The 21,947-nt window shown below is 49.7% G+C and overlaps 1 protein-coding gene across 9 annotated transcripts in view; it reads left to right on the plus strand.

Moving 5' to 3' along the window:
- Rph3a (rabphilin 3A) overlaps positions 1–21,947 on the plus strand; it is a 122,460-nt gene that overhangs the window by 67,959 nt on the left and 32,554 nt on the right. For 8 of the 9 annotated variants that reach the window (XM_013503738.1, XM_005403207.1, XM_005403206.2 and 5 more), the window contains 2 exons: positions 4,116–4,127; positions 12,294–12,440. In XM_013503738.1, coding sequence (XP_013359192.1) covers positions 4,116–4,127; positions 12,294–12,440 — 159 coding nt within the window. The remainder of the gene's footprint in view (positions 1–4,115; positions 4,128–12,293; positions 12,441–21,947) is intronic. The other variant, XM_005403202.2, reaches the window with a different exon arrangement.

Here is a 21,947-nt window from a genome sequence, read left to right on the forward strand (position 1 = left end):
TTCTTATCTTTATTAGATCATCCTTTCTCATTTCTTGGCTTATTCTGTTCCTTGCTAACTGCTTGCACTGTATATTTATCTCCTTGAGCCTTCTCACAGGATAATGGCCACATCCTTCCCACTTCTACTATTAATAATTACACATTTGATAGATAAGCATCACATTCAAATTGTCCTGAGAGCTTCAACAAATTGTGTTTTCATTGTTTCTCGTTTCTCTGTGTTGTAACTTTTATCTTAGGGCTTCTTCTTTAAGAAGAGTTATCTAGAAGTTATCTAGAAGCATCCTGTATTTTAAAATTTTTGAGTGTTTGGGGATTGTTCATTTACTAATATTTTTGTTGTTAATCTCTATGCTAACTGCCCTGTGGCCAGAGAATGTGTTTTGGACGGTACTGTCTCTTTGCGATGTGTTAAGACCTGGCTTACAAACTAGAATATGCTCAGTGGTACTGTGCAGTCTCTAGTAGTTGTTAGATCATTCACACCTGTTAAAACAAGCTGATTGATGGTGCTCGGGACATTTTTTACCTTTACTCTTTTCTGTGTGCTTCTGGGTAGCATGTTAAAATCTTCAACAATGGTGGGTTTAGCAGTTTCTCCCTGTGCTTTTATAAATTTTGCTTTATATGTTTTAGGCTATCTTTGTCACTCTTATCCTGGCCATATTACTATCCTGAATGGCAGTTTAGGGTTTTAATAGTTATATCTTTTATTTCTAAAAAGTTTTTTTTTTTTCTTTCTAGTGTCTTCTTGACCATTTATTTTTCTAGTTTACTGGTCCTTGGTCAGTGTTTAATCCACATTGATCTCTTTACTGTGCAGTAACTTTATATTCTGTCTCAGTAATTATTACACCCACTCACTGGGAAGCTGATCTTTGCCCCAGGGGTTCATTAGAACTACGGTTAATTTTTCAAGAATTTTGCAAGCCAGTTACTAACCACTAGTTATGAAAGACTAAGCTACATTAATTTACTCTTAACCTGTATTATACACAGAAGTGACCAACACTCAAAATGAATCACTTTTAAATTATTTTATGACTGTTATAGCTGGTTATGGTGCTTGCATGGTGAAGCACTGGAATGTATGCTACACCGCTGCGGATTTCTCCCCAGCTCTGAATGTCACCTCATGTCGGCACTTGAGCTCAGTCCCAGCGGTACTTTCGCCTGAGATAAGTGGTGAAACATTCCCCAGGCCCCGCGGCCCAGAGCCCCTGACAGTCCACTTTGTGTATCATCCTTGCAGATTTTCACGCATAATGACTTGCTTCTTTGAGTGCCTGCTGAGGTGTTCTTGTGAGCTCAGTCTGTGAGAGTCCTGGGGACCTACCCTCGGGACATTTTTCTCCTAGGAGAATGCTTTTTGCTTCTGCTGAACCACATTCACTCCCTCTGAGGACCCTGCCTCCGTGTGGGGTCTCAGGTCCAGCTCCCTGCCTTGTGAGGAAGTCACAGGAGCAGCTGTTGTGGGTGGGGTTTACTGGATTCTCTTTCTCATTTTTAATGGCTTTATAAAGGTATATCAACCTACCTTCAACAATAATCGCTTAAAGTCTGTTAAAGTACAGTTTGATGATTTTTACACATATATGTATACTTTTTCTTTTGAGACCATCACAATGCTTGGGACAATGGCCACATCCTTCAGAGCTTCCTTGGACCACTTCTTTCTCCTCCTTACTTGCCTGCCTCCTTTGTACTCATCTCTAAGTAATCACTAATTTCTTTTCTGTATCTATAAATTACTTTGCACTTCCTAGAGTTTATTTTTATTTTTTATTTTTTATTTTTTGGGATTTTTCTCCGGTACCGGGAACTAAACTCATGACCTTGCGCTTGCCAGGCAGGCACTTTGCCGCTGAGCTAAATCCCCAGCCCCTTCCTAGAGTTTATATAAGTGGAATCATACAATGTATACTTTTTGGATGGAAAGAGGAGAGATACCTACTTCCTTTCACTCTGTGATTATTTTGTGATCCAACCATACCGTTTAGCCTATCAGTGTTTTTTCCTTTTCGTTGCTGATGATATTCCTTTAGTGTATATGCCACATTCAACCACTGACAGGCGTTGTACTATTTCTGTCTTTGAGCTAGCGCAGACAAAACTTTGCATAAAACGTGGTTTCACTTCTCTCGGATAATTACCTAGGAGTGGAATGTCTCAGTCATGTGGTAGGTACTGGTTTAACTTTCTAAGAAATTACCACACTGGCTTCCAAAGGGGGCGGACCATTTTTAAAATTCCCACCAGCAGTGCCTGAGAGTTCTGTTCTCCACACTACTTCCCCAGCACTTGTTAGGCTCGATGTTTTTATTTTTTGCCATTCTAGCATGTGCACAGTTGTATTTCATTATACTTTGTCATTCGCACTGCCTCCTTGATTAATGATGTTGAGCATCTTATATAATCTTGCCATTAATCAAACCTCTTTGTTGAAATATCTGTTCAAATCTGCTGTCCATTTTAAAAATCAGGTCATTCATCTCCTTGGAACTTTTACATGTTTTTCTAATGTTCGAGATAAAAGTCCTTTGTTAAGTAAGCATTTTGGAAATACTTTCTCCCAGTCTACCACATGCATTTTATTTTTCATAATAGGGACTTTGGGAGAGGAAAAGGCTTGTCTTGTGATGATGACTATTTTGTTTGTTTTGAAAAAGAACAGAGTCAGAAAGTTCTGCTCCTTTCTAGTAACCCTGGCACTGGGTTGAGAAAGGTCTGCTTTAATTTCTCTAGGATCTGTTTACATATTGGGGAAGAATTTTTTCACTCACCATTCTTGCGTCTGTGACTACTAAACTTTCTCCAGCCCTGAGGGTTTTGGCATTTCGAAGATACTACTGAACTCTGCCTGTTTCCTTCTATACAGGCAACTTCTAGGTTCCAAAACCCTTCCCATGATGTCTTCTTGGATCCAAACTGACTTCACAGACAATATTCTGTCTGCCAAAAAGTGTGTCTCTGTCAGATAAACAGTTGCCTGGAGGATGGATGGGGTAAAATATTTATTTTATTTGAGAAATGTCAGTTAATTAAAATCCCATCTATCAGAATTTACTTCGGTGGATATGAAGCCAAACAATTTGCCTTACAATTAAATTGAAATTATTCAGTCTGGACGCCGTTTCATTAAAGCGCTCCTGGGCTCCCGTGAAACATCTCGGCATCCCAAGTGCATCCAGCTGTCTTGATTGCTACCGCGTTTTCTCCAGATATTAAAATTATTTTTCAATAAATGCTGGTGGGTGAATTACAGTCATTACACACGCTGTCTACTAGGTTGAAGCGTGATGTGCTAATGCAGGCGATGCTCGTGTCTTTCCCCAGTAAACTAAGGAATCCAGTCCTAATTAACTGCTGGCTAGCCAGAGACACTGACTGCTTTTGTGATTTCCAAATGTCCTCCCCTTGCGGCCTCCTTGAGCCTAATGGTTGTGTCTGAAACCAGCAGAATGGGATGTGAAAGGGACCAGGGCACCTGCCTCTGGCTTGGTTAGGGCAATGGCTCGGCTCTCTGTGCTGGGAATTCACGGGGAGAGATGCTGCTGTCCACATGTTGATGTTTCTATTGAGCTATCACGTCTGCCAGCCAGAGAGGCCAGAGATGGCAGGTAGAAACTGAGGCACAAAGACAGGATGATCTGCTTATGGCCTCACACCCAGAAAATGGAGATACCAGTCCCTTTCTGGAACAGAAGGACTTGCCTCCCCAGCCTGGGGCCAGGTGCAGTCTACCATTCAAGGCCCATGGACCTACTCCTGTGCCTGCCCCAGCCACAACACAGCTAGCCTTTGAAATAACCAAAACCAAGAGGATGGTCATCACGTTAGTATCAAGGCAATTATTCAAACACGTGAATGCTCAGTCCATAATAAGCTGAGCCGATTGGCCAGCTTAATCATGGAGGTGGATTTTATAGCCTTGCATGGAAGCAGCCCTGTCTTAGATGTGCTGAAATAAGACAATGACTGAAGAGAAATTGAATTAGATCATCGTAATTCAAACCTTTGGGCTGTCGCGTCCGTGAAGGGTTGGTGTGGTTACGAGATTTCTTGCCTAACTTCGTTCATTTTTCTTTCTCTCCTTGCTTTGCCTTCCTTCAGCGATAAAGAACAGTGAGTATTCTGTGACACTTTTTTTTGTCTCCATACTGAATTTCATTGTTTTTCTCATCAAGATGGCTTGCCCCTAAAGAGAGGTGGTTGAAAAGTAATATGTTTTATATCTCTTTTAAAAAGTCAAGCTACTAAAAATATAAGCCGAAAACACCTATCTCAGGGAAACAAAATGTATGAAATCTTTTTAAAAAGAAGCAAACTTGATAAAAAGATGGAAAAATGTTCCTGAGAAGAGCTCTCAAATAATTCTCGGTAGTGGTCTGTGGGATGGCAGCAAGGTTGCTATTCATTTTCTGCCCATTTCGGCAGCATTCGGTGTGAAACACTGTCCTTAGATAAAGAAAGTGTTAGCTCCTGTCACTGCTATTATTATTCGTCAAGGCTGATGGTGAACAGCGCAGAGCTTGCGGGCCGTTCTGGGCCGGATCCTCTTCTCAGCCACCTTGCTGGAAGCCACCCTGATTTCCTAGGGAAATGCCGTTGGCTCACAGGCCCCATCTTTTGTGCTTTAATTGGATTCATTTCCTAAACATGCATAACAGATTGGGTGCTGGGTCCAATAAACGATTAGGCAGGATGCAAAGCAGCCCACCTTCAGTTACATGCACAAATTTAGCAACTATGGAAAGACACTGCTCTCCTCCCAGGATCAGGCTCTGGGACTTTGTCGGTGTGGCTTTGGACACTGTCCTCACCCCTTCACCCCCACCCATGAGCCCTGTATGTTTTATAAAATGTGTCTGATCACCCTGCCCTTCCCCCCTCTGCAGGTGGTGGAGAATCAGATAAGATGCACAGGAGAGATTTGTAAACTGTAAAACACCCAGCAAAATCAGACAAGGTGTGAATCACAACCCTGCTCACCTTAGCCTCTATAGGGAGAGCCCTTGTGCAATGTATCAGCCTCTTTGGACACGAATAATCGCGCCCTCAGAACCCTCTACAGACTGGCTTCAGGAGATGACACTAAGCCAGGTCACCCCAGGGAAATTCTTCTCCCCTCTCTGTACCTCCGTGTCTCCATCTACCTGACGGGAGATTCAAGCAAACTATTCAAGACCATCTAAGTACCCTACAATCCCAGTGGCTAGTTGGTAGGATGCTGGCCAGGCAAGACTTGCTTTTTATGAAACTGTGAGTCTCCTGTTAAGGCCTGTGAGGGAGAGACACCAATGCCTAACGAGATGATAAAGGAGCCCGTTACAGGGAGCTCTCAGAACCCTCCTGATGCTGAAGGTTGGAATGTGGAATGTACGTCCACCCCCTCCCTCCCCGCATTTCACCATACTTCCTCCCTTAATGGCCTCACACCCTCATCTTCTCCTCCATCCCTCCTTTTTCCTCCTCTCCATCCCTTAAAAGAGCATTTGCCAAGCACTTCTAAAATGCTAAGCACTGTACTCAGCACCCAGAGATACAGACATAGCCAAAGCATGAGTGGGGTCTAAAGGGGTCCACGGACAAGCGGCCAGTCACCATCAAACACACTGCCTCATGTAAGGAGCTATAACTGTGGGAACACAGAGTGTCACTTGGCCTAGTCTTGGGGTCACGTGGGGGAGCTTCCTGAAAGCAGTGATGTGCAGCCGAAGAGCATCATGTGGGGCACACAGAGGAGTCGGGGGGAACAGCACTGGCAAAGCCCAAGTGTGCGTGAGAGGGAGGGAGAGTGCGCAGAATTTCAGAAGAGCCAAACGGAGCAATCAGGCTGAAAAGTCGCCAGGATACCCCCCTCCCCCGTGTCCTGGCCTCATGAAGGCGGGGGGACCCCAGCATCCCTTCTGCACCCCTTAATCTGGCCTCTGCTTTTCACCCAAGCGGGCCTCTGCCGCAGCCAGGCATGTGCAAGACGTTTGGTGGCACGGCTGCCCCCCTCTCCTTCAGGAGTCATCAGACTCATTCAGCGAGCTCTGAAGAGACTTCCTGTGGACACCTGCCACGTTGGCATCCTGGGGGAAGGGAGAGGAAGAAGCAGAAAGGAAAGAAAAAGGATTAATTTTCTGCACACTGGAAAGCTTCAGCGCCTCCGTGCCCTGACAGCCCTTCCATCATCCCACGCCTTTGGGGAGCTCTAATTTATTAATAGAGACATCTGGTGGGTATTTATTACGTGACGACTATGTGCATGACATGAAGAATCAAGGTGGGAGGCAGAAGGAGTGGCAGGCTGTCCTTTGCAGGATTCTAGGGACAGACATCTGGAGTCTGGGCTGATTTCCTTTTGTTTGGGTGCATCTGATGCCTGTTTTGGTGGGAGAGATCCTTCTAACCTCTCTCCCAGAGAGGCTGTACCCAGGCCAGTGCTCCAGGTAGCTGGTGAAGCACATCTGGAAGGCTGGTGTCTCAACATTTCTCAGCAATTCCCTCCCTTTTCATGCAGGTCACGCATCTAGAAAATGAGCAGGTCAACTGCAGTGATCTTTAGACTCTGGTTGGCAGTGAAGTTTTTCTTCCAGTAATATTTTATTCAAAAGCTAAATATTTAAGAAAGATAAAAGTAGAGCTGGATAAAGACCTTGTGTGGCTGAAAGCATTAAAAGTATCATGGCAAACTTTACACAGCTGTGATTTAAAATACTACCAATCTGTAAAACAAGTGTAGAGAGTCTGAAAACCTTCATGCTCCTTTTTTTTTCTTGCTAGAGCAAGTATTGTATCAGTTAGCTATTGCTGTGTAACAGGTCATTTTAAAACAATAATTTATCCAACATTCCCTGTTGGTAGATACCAGGGTTATTTCCAACTTTTTGTTATTTTCACCAAAGAATAAAGCCCAAAAATAAACATCCTATGCTGGTGGAAATTCCTACCATTTAAAGTCAGGCTGGGTTGCCTGGAAATTTCAATTCATCAGTCTCTCTCTCCCTGTCCCTCTCCCCCTTCCCCCCGTTTCCTCAAGTACATGCATTTTTGTGCCAATTGACAGGAAATTGAATCTGGGAACTTCTGTCACTAAGGCATTGGGGGTGTCCTCAGATGTCCAAAGAACTCTAACTTTAAAATGCCAAACACCAACCAGAGACCCTGCTGTGCATTGCTCTGTTTGGTCCCTCCCACCTCCTGATCGGTGAGTCATTGTCTTCCCTGCTGCTCTGCTTTAAGACCTTTATTCATACACACTCGGTGCCTGCTCTGTGTGCAGCTCTGTTAGGCAATTTCCCCCGACTTGTCACCATGGCCACTATTTGCAACACACTTTTGTGCCCAAATGTTGATGGACGGGGACAAGGGGGAGGAAGACGTACAAACCAAACTTTTTTGAGCATTCGCTGATTGCTTTATACAGCTATCTGGCAAAGTCCTCTGTGTGTTCTGTGACAGCACTAGCATCTCCTTTGATGGATAAGCAAACGAAGGCTCAGAAGTGTTAAATAAGTTGTGCCTCAAGTGACACCCCCGGGCAGCGCCAGGGCCGGGAGAGGAGTCTAGGCTGTGCGGTCTCACAGCCCAGTCCCTCGGAGCCCTCCTTTAGGATATGGCAACTTCACAGAGACGGAGGGACCGAGTTTCTAAGGCTGTCACTGCCAGCGGCCCCCAGGGCTGCCAGGGTGGGAGTTCCCCAGCCAGCACGTAGTTAGTGAACGTTAGTCTGGAAAACTCTAACACTCACGGGGAGTGGTGGCTGGTCTGACACCTCAGTGTCCCCGGCGCAGGCTAGGTCTTTTGTTCATTGGTTTGAGTTCACCTCTCACTGCAAGTTTGGGGCATCTCGTAGACTAGGACAATGGTCGGAAGAGGTCATAGGATGCTTGCTCTGTGCTGTGGATGAGGGGTGCATTTTCCCCACTGGCGCCAGTTCAAAGCCCTCAACCACCTAACAAGCCGGGCCACTGACTTACAGAGCTGTACCAAGCCCCTACAGGGTAGCAAACCCAGGTGCCAGGCACTGACTCCACCAAGTCGAGGAGGCTCAGGCTGGCACACAGTAGGTCCTCTGAGCATTTCCTGGATTGAGTACACTCCTCCGAGCGGCTGGTCCCAGGAAAGCCACGCTTTGGTTGACGGCACTGATCTTTAACAGGAGCCTAGCAAACACTCTGGTCTAAGGACACGGAGCCAACATCCTGTGTCCAGAGCCCCAGGGCAAGGCGGTCACCATCTTACCACAAAGGCAGACTGCTGAAGCCACCACATCTGCCATGTTCCCCAGCCCAGGGGACCCAGCCAGGCCCCTGAGAGCAGAGGCTTTGGTTTGAAAAGCCGATCTCATTTCCCTCTGTTTGCTTTAGGAATTAAAATATGAAAATCCACAGAAGGCTTTCAGGCTCCCACTGAGACCAATCGAGACATTTCTAAACACTGGATGAGCTGTTTGTCAACTGCGTGTTCTGGGGCGGGGGAGGGGGAGGGTTGGTGAGCTGACGGCGGCCTCCAGCGGCATTCTGCTCCCGAAGGCTTGCAGATGGTGCGGTCATTCTGAGAGGGGCCTTGGGGACACCCGTCCCCGCTTATGCCTCTAGAGCTGTGAGCATCTGGGAGCTGAAGTCTCCTGTGCACATGGAGCCCAGGTAGCTGGGTCAGGGCTGGCCTGCAGATGACCACGACTGTGACCAGGGAGCTGCAGGGACCTGTCCTGCCCAGCCCAGAACCCTCGGGGCTCAATGTGGCTCCCTCAGCCGCTCTGTCAGAATGGGAAATAAATGGAGGGGACCCGAAGAGCACTCAAGGCAGAGGTGGGGCTGCGAGATGGAAGGGTGGCGTGCATGAACACCCTTCTCCACAGCAGACCCCGGGGCCTGGGGCCCAGGCAGTGGCTCATGTGGGTTATTGCTAGGGGAGGGCAAGTGGTCTTCATTATGCAGGAGTTCTCTGTGTCCCTTAAAAGTAATGGGGGAAGGCACAGGGTGAGGGGTGCTGGCGCTCTGGGGGAGAGAGAGTGAGGCCTCCATAACAGGGAGCATCCAAGTCTGTGGTAGACAGACTTCAAGGTGACCCCAGTGATCCCCTCTACCTGGAGTCCGTGCCTTGTTCATTTCTATCCCCTAGAATGTAGGTGGGATCTGGGACTTGCTTCTGACCTCCAGAATACTGTGAAGGGCATGGCTATCACTCATGATTATTTTGTATAAGACGATTCAGCTGTCACAAGCTGAACCACCTCCTTGTGTATGTGACAGAGGAAGTGACCACCTTTCTGGAGAAGTTCTGATGGTCAGGGATTGCAGGGCTGGGTTGGCCTCATGCTGACCACCAAGAAAAAAGAATTTTTGCCTCTACCAGTGTCCAGATCTGCTTGGAAGCTGACTCTTCCTTTGTGGAGCCTCCAGCCCTGCCACACCTTGAGCAAAGCTGTGTGAAGCCTCAAGCAGAAGCCCAGGCTGACACTGGCCTGGGAGGGCCGGGAGCCCGTCAGACTGAGGTTTTAAGCTCCGGAGTTGGCAAGAATCTGTAATGCAGAGATGGAAGTGAGTGCAGACCCTGTCACCAGAGCTTCATGCCACTACCTCCTTCCTCAGCTTGCGGGTTTCCGGTTACTGAAGGCTGCAAACAGTGGCTTAAAGCAGACACCTGTGGTGTCCGGCTTCCCTGGGGCAAGGGGTCCAGAGGCCATGGTGGATGCTGCATTGTCTCTTGCAAGTCACCCAAGGTCACTCCCAGTGTATTAAGGGAGCCACCGAGGACCAGCCCAGATTCACCATGGGAGGGGCACACACAGGGAGGATGTGTGTAGCGGGAGGCAGGGATCTTTGGGGACACCCTGCAGGCTGGCTGTCACCCTGGTCTTTCCCTCTTTGGGCTGCTGTCTGCTCCGCAGCTGTGCAGAGACCCTCTTCTTCCAGCCCAACCATCCCCTCCCTCCTCACCCTCTTTGAGTTCATCTTCCCAGTCTTGGTAGGGCCAGCTGGAGCTGTGTGGGACCAGAAGCTTGTACGCTTTAGGGGCCCTTAAGATCAGGGACAAAAATCTCTGACTTTTGCACAGTCTCCTAACTGCAGGACCATGACTAGGGACACTTCAGGGCCTTGGGAGGAACCTGTGCAAACAGTGACTAAGTTTTCCAGGTCACCAGATCACAATAGACCTCCTTCACCTTCTCCAGCAGCTCTCCAAGGTTCCTAGGCTGGCTACCTTCTCTTTCCGTGTCCTTGTGAGTTCCCTGTTAAGTAGACACTAATATCACTTTTGGCCACAAGGGATGGAGTCCTATTTGCCTGATCTGAATGCCAGGGTCACAATAGAGAACTGGAGACAAACAGGTCCCTGCAGACCCATAGTCTCTATCCCAGTAGACAGGTACCAAGAAAATGGAAAGACAACCTCATCTAGAGACAGGTGCAATGCACAGAAGGGCCCACAGCAAGGGCAGACCCAGGACAGCCTTCCTGAGATCGGCACCGTGCAAAGGGGCGGCTGGGTGGGCATCTGGGAAGAGGAGTGTTTCTGGCTGGAGGAAAGGCTTTTGGGAAAAACAAGATTTCAGAGTCCAAGGCTAACCAGAGGCCAGTGTGGATGGAACAGAGTGACCAAGGAAAAGCAGGGGACATTGACCGAGAGGCAGGGAAAGGACAGAGCAGGTGGAGCTTTACAAATGGGCCAGAAGATGGAGCCTTACTTTTATTACGGTACAAGTCACATTAACCATGTTAAAGAGTCCATGGGCTGGGGTGTAGCTCAGTGGTATGAGGCCGCCTAGCAGGTGCATAGCATGTGAAAGGCCCTGGGTTCGATCCTCAGCACCACGTGTGCACATGTGCATACGTGGGCGCGCACACACACACACATATGCACACACATGACTGAACGCAATGGCATGTGGAACATTCACAGTGTTCTGCAACTCAGCTCTGGACGTTATCCCAAGTCAGTCAGATGCCACCGGAGGTTTTGAGTGTGGCTGGCGTTTGTCATCCTGGGGGTCACTGCCAGATGTTCCCAGCCACACCCCCTTTCCTTTATCACAAGAATACTGCCCCCAAGGGGCCTGCCTCCCAAAACAAACCAAGGAGGGAGGAGGAGGGAGAGGGGCGATGAGATTTTAATTCCCAACTCCAGCTGTCAAAGCCAATGGCACACCTACTCTGTGATCAGTGCAGGGGTGTGACCAACGCTGCTGGCTAGTGGGGCGCTGGCTCCTGAGGCTTGGGAGAAAGAGCTTTTCCCCAGAGAGGGACGAGAATTCAGGCGGCGTTCAGCCTTGGAGTCCACTCAGCTGCTGCAGCTCAGTGCCTGGGGCACGGACCATGGTGCCAGGGGCGGAAAAATTGGTTACCCATAAACCTCCGCCGCAGCTCTGCTCCCAGCAGCCTCTGCTTCTCCGGCCCATCTACTTTCTCCTGCCTCAGGCTCCCCCTCAGGAGACAGGAGAACTGACAGTCCCTGCCTCGTAGGGATGACACGAGGGTTCCATGAGGAGACACAGGCACTGAGGTGGCATTAGAGCAACGTTTACTTTTTAAAAAGAAGAGCACAGAGCAGAACCTGAAATGTCACCGGAGCCTTTGAAGCTAGGAACCTCGATGTTTATGTGAAATCAAGAGACTTGTGTAAACCTGGTCGGCAGCTAGTTTAAATTTATTTTCTAAATCCTGAGGCCCAGATTACCAGCTGTAAGAATGCAAGCTTGATCAAACAATTACAGAGAAGGAAAAGTAATTTACAAAAACACATTAGAAGTGATACAGAGCTTCACTAAACAAGACGGTAGGAATTCAACAATTTTTTAAAAAAGCTCAAGGAGCAACAATGATGATTTTCACCATAAAATTCTGGGACCCAAATAAAACGTGTTTGTGCCAGACGGGCACCTGGACCATCCTGGGACCCAGGGCTTTGGACTGCTTGGCAGAATTGTTTCCCCTCAAGCTGCGGAAATCTCCTCCTCTGGCATCTTTCATGCGTCTCCTCCAAATGCTATTTGCAGAATGCCTGCCATGCAGATACCAAGCACTTAGTAAAAATAAATCCAATGGGCACTGGATGTGGTGGCTATAATCCCAGCACTCAGGAGGCTGAGGCAGGAGACCATCACAAGGTCAAGGCCAGCTGGAGTTCCATAGTGAGTTCAAGGCCAGTCTGAGCTACAAAATGAGACCCTGTCTCAAAAATAATAATAGTAATAATAATAATAATAATAATAATAATAATAATAATAATAATGTTAAATTTAAAAATAATCCCATTGGTTTTCTTTCCAGCCTCACATCTTCCCAAATTGCCTTTCAGGCTCCAGGCGGGCTGGTCTGTCCATCCCAGCAGCCAGCCAGACAGACAGAGGAAGCAGGAAGAACTGACAGATGAGGAGAAGGAAATCATCAACAGGGTGATCGCTCGGGCTGAGAAAATGGAGGAGATGGAGCAGGAGCGGATTGGGTGAGGCTGATGTTTCTGCCCCTGAAAACCACAGGGGCAGGAGGGCAGGGGCCAGGATGCGGGGCTGGGATGCCTCTGGGTGTTGTCCTTTGTGACCTGTCAGGACAGCCGTGTCACCAGACAGCCCTGGAGTCCTTGCTGCATCTGGCGGGGAGAGTGGGCTGGGCTGGGCTGGTGAGGCGCTTTGTGCGTGGGAGATGGGGACCCATCTTACCCCATGGCGGCCTCATTGCAATGTGTTCTGACACCTTGGCCTCTGGACACAGCCAAGGTAGAGGGAGCAAAGGTGGGTGGAGAGGCAGCAGTGCCCGCATGCAGCTCAGGACCTGTGAGACTGGGCCTCCGGGAAAACAGAGCAACGGTGCCAGAGCCTGTGAAGGCCGTGTGCAGGGCACAGCAGAGGGCTGCTTAACGCGCACAGGGCTGCAGGTGGGCAGGAGCAATACGGTCTATGGTTCTGCAGCTCACTAGGAGAAGTGCAGGAGACAGCAATTCCCTGAATGTTCAAAAATAGCTGGCAGAGGGGATTATGAATGTTCCTGATACAAAAACATGATAAGCGTCTGGGGTGATGGATATGCGAGTTACTCTGATCTGATTATTGCACAGTGCGTGCATGTACTGAAATGTCATGCTGTAGCCAGCTGTGTGGATGCACATCTATAATCCTAGCGCTCTGGGAGGCTGAGGCAGGAGGATTCCGAGATCAAACCCAACCTGGGCAACTCAGTGACTTAGAAAGACCCTATCTCCAAATAAAAATTTTTTAAAAGTAGCTTGGTATGAAGGACCTGGGTGTAATCCCCAGTACTGCAAAAAAAAAAAAAATCATAATGTACCCCACAAATATATAGTTATGTGTTAAGGGGAAGGAGAGAGAGAAAATGCATGTGGCATGAATTAGGTAAGAGAACCGAAGGACTGGGTCCTGGGGTTCTGTAAGAAGCAGCAGTGTAGGATGAGGCTGCAGAGGTTCCCCGCTGGGCATGGACTGGGGGCCGACTTCCAGCCCAGCTGCCCATGTGGCTTCAGTGGGCCTTGGGCACACGGCTTCGCTCCTCTGAGCCTTTTGGGTCACTGGCAGAACGGGCGAAGGACGGTAATGACGTTGTGCGCCCTCACCAGGTCGTGAGGAGTCGGTGCGGGTCCAGTTCCTGGCCCAGCCTCGGGGACCCCCTGTGATGAATGAACGCGCTGAAGAGGGGAAGGGGGACTCGGGCACAGGACCCTGGAAGTGTGCGTGGGAGACACGAGGCTGGAGAGGGGCAGGTGTGATGTGTGGGAGAGAGAGACAGGATCAGGGAGCGCGGAGGGAGCTGGGAGCAAGGAGGGTGTGAGGGGGCCGGAGGACATGTAGGCGGGCATCCCGGTGAGGGTGGCCAGGAGAAGGGGGCTCTAGCGTGGGTGGGAAGTGGCTGCCCCGATGCAGAAAGATCCGCAGAGTGGTCTCCCAGACCCAGCTTCCCGTGAGTAATGGGACGCGGCCAAGATCAACCCTACCCCAGGCCCTTGTGCCGGCAGCAGCCACTGCCGACTGCTTGCGAGGACTCACCGCTGGGCGCACTGACCTCATGCCCGGCTGGGCCTGGCAGGGCCAAGGTGGAGAGAAGCTGTCCACGAGGGCCAAGCTCCTGCAGCAAGGGCGTCCTTCTCGGCCTCTGCCAGCTTCCTTGGGTGGCTGGACAGTTACCGGAGGGACAGGCATAAGGGTCGTGCTGTGGGCCTGTGTTTTTATGTTATACTGCAGGACTGGGGATGGAAGCCAGGGCCTCCCACATGCTAGGCAAGCATTCTACCCCTCAGGGACATGCCCAGCCCTTTTTTAAAAATTGTTATGCAGGTTCTAACTAAATGGCTTGAACTTGTGATCCTCCTGCCTCAGTCTCCCAAGTAGCTGGGATTATAGGCATGTACCACCACACTCAGCTTTTATTTAGTTTTTCTAAAGGTATCTCAGGAGTGCAGAGAGAGAAAGAGAGAGAGAGAACTTGTGTGTCATATAACAGTGGCCTTTTCCTGAGGGAAGGGAGAATATGGATGTTAATGTCAATGCTGGAAGCAAGTGCTGTATTCCTCTCAAGCTCCTTGCTGCACTGCACTCATCCCAGCTGTCATACTTTGTGCCTTCCCCGGTACTGGACTATCACACGCCACTCCCCATGAATGCAAGACTCTTGAAGGTGGGGGTTTTTGCCTGTTCTGCTCACTGTTGTCAGAGCCTGGTGCAGAGTATGTGCACAGCAAAATCGTTGTTGAGTGAATGAGTGACCATGGGCAATGATGCTGCTGCCCAGTTTCTTTCTACATCGCTTGCTGCCAGGGCCTGGGGAGTTTGGACTCCTGTCCAGGGTCCTGAGCAAGTACTCTGGAATTAGCGGGCTTCTGCTGGCTGTTGTCCAGTCCGCCACAGCCAGGGGTATCAGACCAGGTCCCGCAGTATGGCCCCAGAGACACCCCTGAAAGTAAAGTTAGGAGGATCCCTGTGGACTGAGCAGCTCCCAGCCTGAAAATTCCATGGCTGACATATTCTCCCACCAACCTGGCGATGTGGCAGCAGAACGCCACGGTTAAGAGCTAGAGTCCCAAAATTAGACAGACTTGGTTCAATCCCAGCTCTGCCACTCACTCCCGGTGTGACTTGATGTAGGCCACTTTACCTCCCTGTGCCTCGGTTTCCTCATCTGCAAACTGGAGCTACCATTAGCCCCTGTTTCTTTGGTATATTTTAAATCAGCATACAAAGGATTACCATGGCGCCTCTTGCGTGTTTAATAGATGATGGTGACCAATGGGGACTTTTGAAAGAAAAGAGCAGGCTTGCTTTTGACACTGGCTGATGCTCCCAATCTACAACCGTGACCATGACTCCAGTTTGGCAAGCCCTGGAGTTCTCGGAGCCCCTGGCTTCCCCTGAAGGAGGTTTGCCAGGCTTCCAGGGAAGCGGGGCCAAATCCAAGCTGACGGCATGTGCTCTGCTGAGAAGGTGCATTTTTTCTGCCTGGCTTCCCGGCGCGGGGAGGGCAGTCTGGTCCCGGAAGAGTCCTCCCTGGCAGCATCGCCAGAGGCAAACCCGATGCTATTTGTGGCTGTAAGCTGCAGCCTGCACAGTGCTCCTCTTCCACCCACACTTCCCTGAGAAGGGATCAGAGTCGAGTCGTATGAAAACTGGGTGCAACGTCAGACAGAGAGAAGCCTGACATTGGGGGTGCCTGGCGGGGCTCCCACATAGAACTGGAGGCTCTCAACTAACAAGACTTTGGGGTCTTAGTTTCCCCTACTCATCAGATGAGTCAGTGTGGTTCTCAGGATCCTTCCAAGGCAGACTTGGCAGCACCTGTGGTGCGGATGGGTGACCCCACACTGTGTTGTTGGCTGTGTCTCCGGAGCAAAGGAGCTTCTTCTAACTGCTAAAACTGCAGGTGTGTCACGTCCCCTTTGCAGGTACCCGCTCAGTCATGCTGAGTTTCCAATTACCTGAGCAAAAGCCATTGGGGAGAGGAGTAAAGTCATGGTGAAGAAGCAGGATAAGTAATCACCACAATGGGTACTGCTTATTGAGCACTTACTATGTGCCAAGCCCTGTATTTTGAAACTTTATTTGAATTAACTCGCTACTGACTCCTTTCAACCCTATCACACAGGTGCTGCCACCATCTTCACTAACAGGGGCTTAGGGAGCCTAGGTCACTTGCTGAAGGGTGCTGAGAAGCAAGGCATACACCGCTGCCTAGCTGACTCCTAAACTTGCTCATAACTGTGAGGTCTTTCCTCAAGATCTGTCCACAGATTGCTAGAACCTACGGCAGAGGTCCCCATTCCCTGGTCCATGGACAACCACCCCCTTTGCATGCATTACCACCTAAGTTCTGCCTCTGGCAGATCCACAGGGACATTAGAGTCTCATAGGGGTGCAGACCCTACTGCGAACTGCGCAGGTGAGGGAGCTAGGTTGTGCTGTCATTCTAGTCATCTTGAAACCCCCTACCTCCAGCCCCCATCCACAGAAAAATTGTCTGCCATGAAACCAGTCCCTGGTGCCAAAAAAGTTGGGGATTACCGCTGTACAGAACCTCACACTGGAAGTGCTCAGGTTTGGAGGGGACGCTGTGAAATCTGGAGGTTGGAACTTCCTTGGTGCTGGCCCAGTGGTCCTTTCCAGCTCTCATTAACCCATTGGTGCCTGCCAGTGCTGCCAGAGCTGGCTTAGGTTCTGAGAGGGAATGATCCCCAGGCCTCCCTGGGGCAGTTTTGCTATGTTCAACCTCCCCAAGGGCCTGAGCAATGGAGGAGAATGTGCCACGTGGCAGCCTGGAGCTGGCTCCTTCCTGGAGCCCTCTGCCTCTGCCAGGAGGTGTCTAAGCCTTCGCTCAGCCTCAGCCCTCAACCCAGCCCTGCTGTCTTCAATATCCTGGGAAGTAAAAATGATGTTTGTGTGTGTGTGTGTATGTACCTGGCCATAACCAGCTTTCCGTGTTAGACGGAACACATTGCTGGCAAGAATTAGGAAACAAAATCCAGCCAGGTTGTCTCAGTCATCTACTGCTATGTAACAAACCACCCACAACATAGTGATTTAAAGCAAGAACATGTATTTTTTCATGATCGGATTGGTTAAGAATTCAGGCAGGGCTCTGCTGGGCAGGTTTTCTGCTCCACAGGGTGCTGGCTGGGGTCGCTGCCTTAGCTGCATGCAGCTGGTGTCTGGACTGAGCTGTGTCTGTGTTGGGGCTCTCTGTGTGGCCTCCCTCTCTCTCCATGACCCTTCCTTATTCAGTAGCCTGGCCCCAGCTCCTTCACAAGGCATCTGAACCCCAAGAAGCAAAGGAAGGAGTTGTCAGATCTCTTAATAGCTGCATTTGGAACTGGAAGGACATCTTTTCCACCACCTTCTACAGGGGACAGAGAAATAGATCCCACGCCCTTAAAGAAGGAATGATGTATGTATAGGGAAGGATTCCTGATAGCTGTCTTTTTAGACATTATCACATTATGCAAAAGGGGAGATTTTAATATTAGGATTCAGAGATATCTTGAGACCCAAGGTCAGAAACATTACGTAGTCTCATGGAAAGTCTTCTTATCCTACATGTTAGAAAATATATCCATGCTATACCGCTCCAGTTTTGTTTTATTTTGCTTTTGTGGTACTAGGGATTGAAGCCAGGGCCTCATGCATACTAGCCAAGTGCTCTACAACTGAGCTATATTCTCAGCCTTTAAAAATTTTTTTTAATTTTGAGACAGGACTTACTGAGTGGCCCAGGCTGGCCTCAAACTTGCAGTCCTACCTCAGCAACCCCAGTAGCTGGGATTACAGGTGGGCCACACTCTGCTTAGCTCTCCTCAATTTTTATACCTCTTCTTAGTCCTCATTTCAAATTCCCAGGGAAGGAGCTGCTCGCCCTGGGTGTCTCCCCCTCATCCAATCTGATGTAGCCAAAGGTAAATATGGCTGCTGGGGCCTTCTCCCGAGCCCCACTGGCCCTTGGTGAGTTGGAAACACACATATTCTGTGTCTGTATTCTGGTTCTTTCTTTCCAGAGCCTCTCAAAGGCATTTGCTCACGTATCCTGCCCGCAAAAGAACTGACAGCTGGATGCCGTCTATCAGAGGTCAGCTTCCCTAAACAGATGGGCCCAAAAAGTAATTAGGATTTGTCATTAGCGTTGGCATCCAGACACAGTGATGGAGGAGGGCAGTCGGACAGTCACAGGGAGACCTGTTGTTGGCAGAAGCTGCGGCACTCCTGTCGCCTCCCCACCTGGGTTCCTACGCCCCCAGTCTGTCTGGCACAGAATTTTTCCAAAATATGGACCGAGAGGGAAGGAAGTAATAATGCTGGAAACTTGTGACCTCTACTTAGGAAGGCATCTTTCCTGTGGTTTGACGAAGAAACCATGAACAAAGTAATGCCTTCCTGTCTCTGAAAGAGGGACCCCCGCCCACCTCTTCTAAACCCGGGGCTGTAGCCATCCTGCGGGAGCAGTTCAGGGGCTTGGAGTCCACCGAGTGTTATACATGTATTGATGCTTATGTCCATGTGCATCTTTCAGAGGTATTTCAAGTATTCATAGATTTTTCAGGTTTGGGGAACTCTGGATCCCACCCCCATGCTAGGAACTCCTGAGTACTATCTCAGTTTCCCTAGGGATTAGAGCAATGTTTTCCAATATCCATCTAGCCTTAATGCCTTGTGGAATCTGTACAAGATGAGAACGGATGTTTTCTGAATTCCTTAATTAGCCCAGCAGCTGCTGCCAAAGAGGGCATGAAGAAATGCGTGTTGAATGCACTGTCCTTGTTGAGTGAACTGTGATCCCAGCCAACTGTCATACTGTCACTTTGACCTTGAGGCCTGCCTGACCTCCTCTGGGAGTGGGAAGTCTGGCTGGGTGTCTTCCATTGCCTCTCGTTCAGAGTCTATCCACCTCAGGACTGTGGATGTTTGGGGCAGGTAACTGCGTGGTGGGAGTCTCCAGTGTATTGTAGGATGTTTAGCAGCGCCTCTGGTCTCCACTCGTGAGATGCCTGTAGTCATTCCTCACCATCTGTGACAGCCAAAAATGTCTCCAGACACTGCCTAGAGTCCTCAGTAGGGAAAGTCATCCTCCCTTGCTTTTTGCTGGTGGTTCATAAAGAGCGGAGAAATGAGCTGAGAATTGTTCTGCCCTCATCCTGCACTTGTAGGAGATAATCACAGTAAATCACTCTTAGGAAGTGTCAAGCACCAGCTCATAGCCTGGTGTACATGCAGTACTGTGATCCCACACCAACCCGTGTAGTACACTATATACTCATCACTCCCATTTTACAGATAAGAAAACGGAGGCACAAAGAGGTTAAGCAACTTGCCTAGCATTCCCGCGATGGGATTGGAAGGATGAGCCCAGGCTGCTGGTCGCAGGATTCCAGTATTTCTCCATGGAATATTTCTGCTCTTCCATAAATATTGGCTTCCAGTCATTGTGCTAGGATCTTTCAAAGAAGTTATGTTTCCTGTCATTGCTGTAATACCCTCACCGAGAAGCAGACTCTTGGCTCTGCTTCACGCGGAGATCATTGATGCTTGGTGAGGTCAAGGGATGGTGCCGCGGCACCCAGTCCTTATGTGGCCAAACTCGACTTGGACTTGAATCTGATCTCACTTTCTCCTGTTGCCTTTGAGGAGTGCAGGTGGGAAGGTACCTGACAGAGGCGTTGGGGTTTTAGAGCGGTCAGTCATTTAGGGATGTCTTGGTCACCCCTCAGGTTGATTGACTCCGCCTCCTCCTCTTCTTCCCCAGTGGAACTGTTCTTTCCTGCCCGCCACTGTGACCCTTGTTCCCTGCGGCCCTCTGTGACCGACTGACTCTGTTTTCTGCGACAGGAAAGGACAGACAGAGGAGTAGATGGAGCTGCAACCATAAGCACTTAATAAAAGAGACGTTGTCCCCCCAGCACCTGGGCAACTAGCCCTCTCCACAGTCCCTTCTCTGTCAGCTACGGGCTGTGCCCAATTGGTCAAATGACTTCTCCTTGTGTGCCTCAGTTTCCCCATCTGTAAAGTGGGTGGTGGTTCCCACAAGTGTTGATGGCTTAAGGAAAACATGCATGGAGGGTGCTGGACACAGTCCCTGGCACAGTAAGTACCCCCGACAATAGCAATGGCTGTGACTATTACTGGGCTTCTGGTGACCCAGTGTCTGATCAGCATTACTCTGTCAGCCCAGTGAGTCCTTCTCTGTCTTCCCTCGTGGTCCTTCATCTTCATGAGCCGGAGTGACCTCGTCCGGAAGTGCTGAGGCTCAGGCAGGAATCTATTTGCCAATCCCTCTGGGAGAGATCGGGATCTATGGCTCCCCAGGTGGTGACAGGCATAAACAACAGTGAGAATTAACGAGTCTGGCGTGCATGCCCGCTGTGTGCCTGCTGCGAGGCCTCACGTTGGAGTAGTTCAGTCACTTCAGGACAGGGTCCTGAGAGACCCCGAGCTGGAACCTCGGGCCACCTCCCCACTCATAGCAGATAGCCTCATCTTGACTTCAGAAAGTGCCAAGTTTAATATACCCCTCCATGCACACAGCAGTCAGGGTCAGAGGAAGAGCCGCAGTTCTGGAATTGATGGTGTGTGTGAGTGAGAGGGAAAGACAGACAGCCAGTGACAGAGAGCCAACCTGGAACCCTCTCCCATTCTGCTGCATCTAAAGCATCACTGTAAAATCACAGCCAAGTGCTGCTTCTAGAGGCAGCTGTGCCGGCTCCGTCCCATCAGGGGGAGGGACCCCAGTTTTTACATCTCCCTGCTGATTTGGGGACCAGCACCCAAATCCATCACACCTGGGCAAGCAGGGCTCTGCTGCCCACCATGTCCAGCCCATGCCCTGGTGCGTGGCCGGTCCATTCCTCCTCCCTCCGCATTCATCAAGACACTGCAGCAACATGAGCTCCGAGGCTCAGAAGCAGTTGCCTTAGTGTTTCCGAGTCCAGCCTGGGCTTTCCAGGGAGCCGGAGCTTAACCAGCAAGCAGCTGTCAGCCCTCGGCTTGGCTCGGGTCCTGCTCTGCAGAAGGAAGTGGATGCGGGCTGAGCCCCCGGGAGAGCAGCCGGTACAGGTGTGCATGTGAAGGTGTGTTCTTGCATGCAGATTCTGATCACACACATTTCACATGTGCCCCTAGATGTGCCCAGGGGCATACATGTTCATATGTGGGTGCAGGTGCCATGTGTGTTTAGAAATGGGCATATGAGTCCTATACATTTCTAGTCCCTGCAGCCCCTTGAAAAGCTTTAGAAGCACAGGTTTCCTGGGCAGATGACAGCTCCTGGGTTACGCAGAAACAGGTGAGACCAGGGAATTATAAAAGCCATAGATGCCTACAGGAATTGTTAAGTGACAACCATCGCTGAGTAGGCACCATGTTCCAGGCTTTTTAGAAGTGCAGTTTCTTTTTAGAAGCACATTTTCATCTTATCTGTGTAACAACCCCGGGAGGTAAGGACTTGGTGTCTCCTAACTCAGATGAAGAAAGTGAGACTTGGGAAGGTGAAGCAACTTTCCTGGGGTCGCAGAGCTAGGAAGTGGCAATGCCCACAAATGGAGACAGGCAGGTTCACTGCAGAATTGGCATCCCGAGCCCTGCCTACTGCTTCCTGTTTCTAGATTTGGCAAGTGTGTGTGTGTGTGTACAGATATGTGTGCAGGTGTGTTGCACATGTATGCACAGGTGTGTGTAGGTATCTGCATGAGTGTGTGCGGGTGTATGTAGATGTATGTGTGTACAGGTGTGTGTATAGGTGTGAATGTATGCAGGTATGCGAGCAGGTGTGTATGGATGGATGGATACAGGTAGGTGTGCATGCAGTGTGTATGTTTGCAGGTGTGTCTGCAGGTGTGTGTGTGTCTGGTGCCTGTGAGTAGGGACTGGCACTCACTTGGGGGTGGCCATAAGTGCCAGGAGGAGGTGATCAGAAGCTCACAGAACCCGGAGCTCGGCTTGTCTGACCTCCACTGCCAGGTGGGGAGGATTGG

Source organism: Chinchilla lanigera, unplaced genomic scaffold (assembly GCF_000276665.1).
Source record: "Chinchilla lanigera isolate Chin_1 unplaced genomic scaffold, ChiLan1.0 scaffold00081, whole genome shotgun sequence".
In the NCBI taxonomy this organism is placed as follows: Eukaryota; Metazoa; Chordata; class Mammalia; order Rodentia; family Chinchillidae; genus Chinchilla; species Chinchilla lanigera.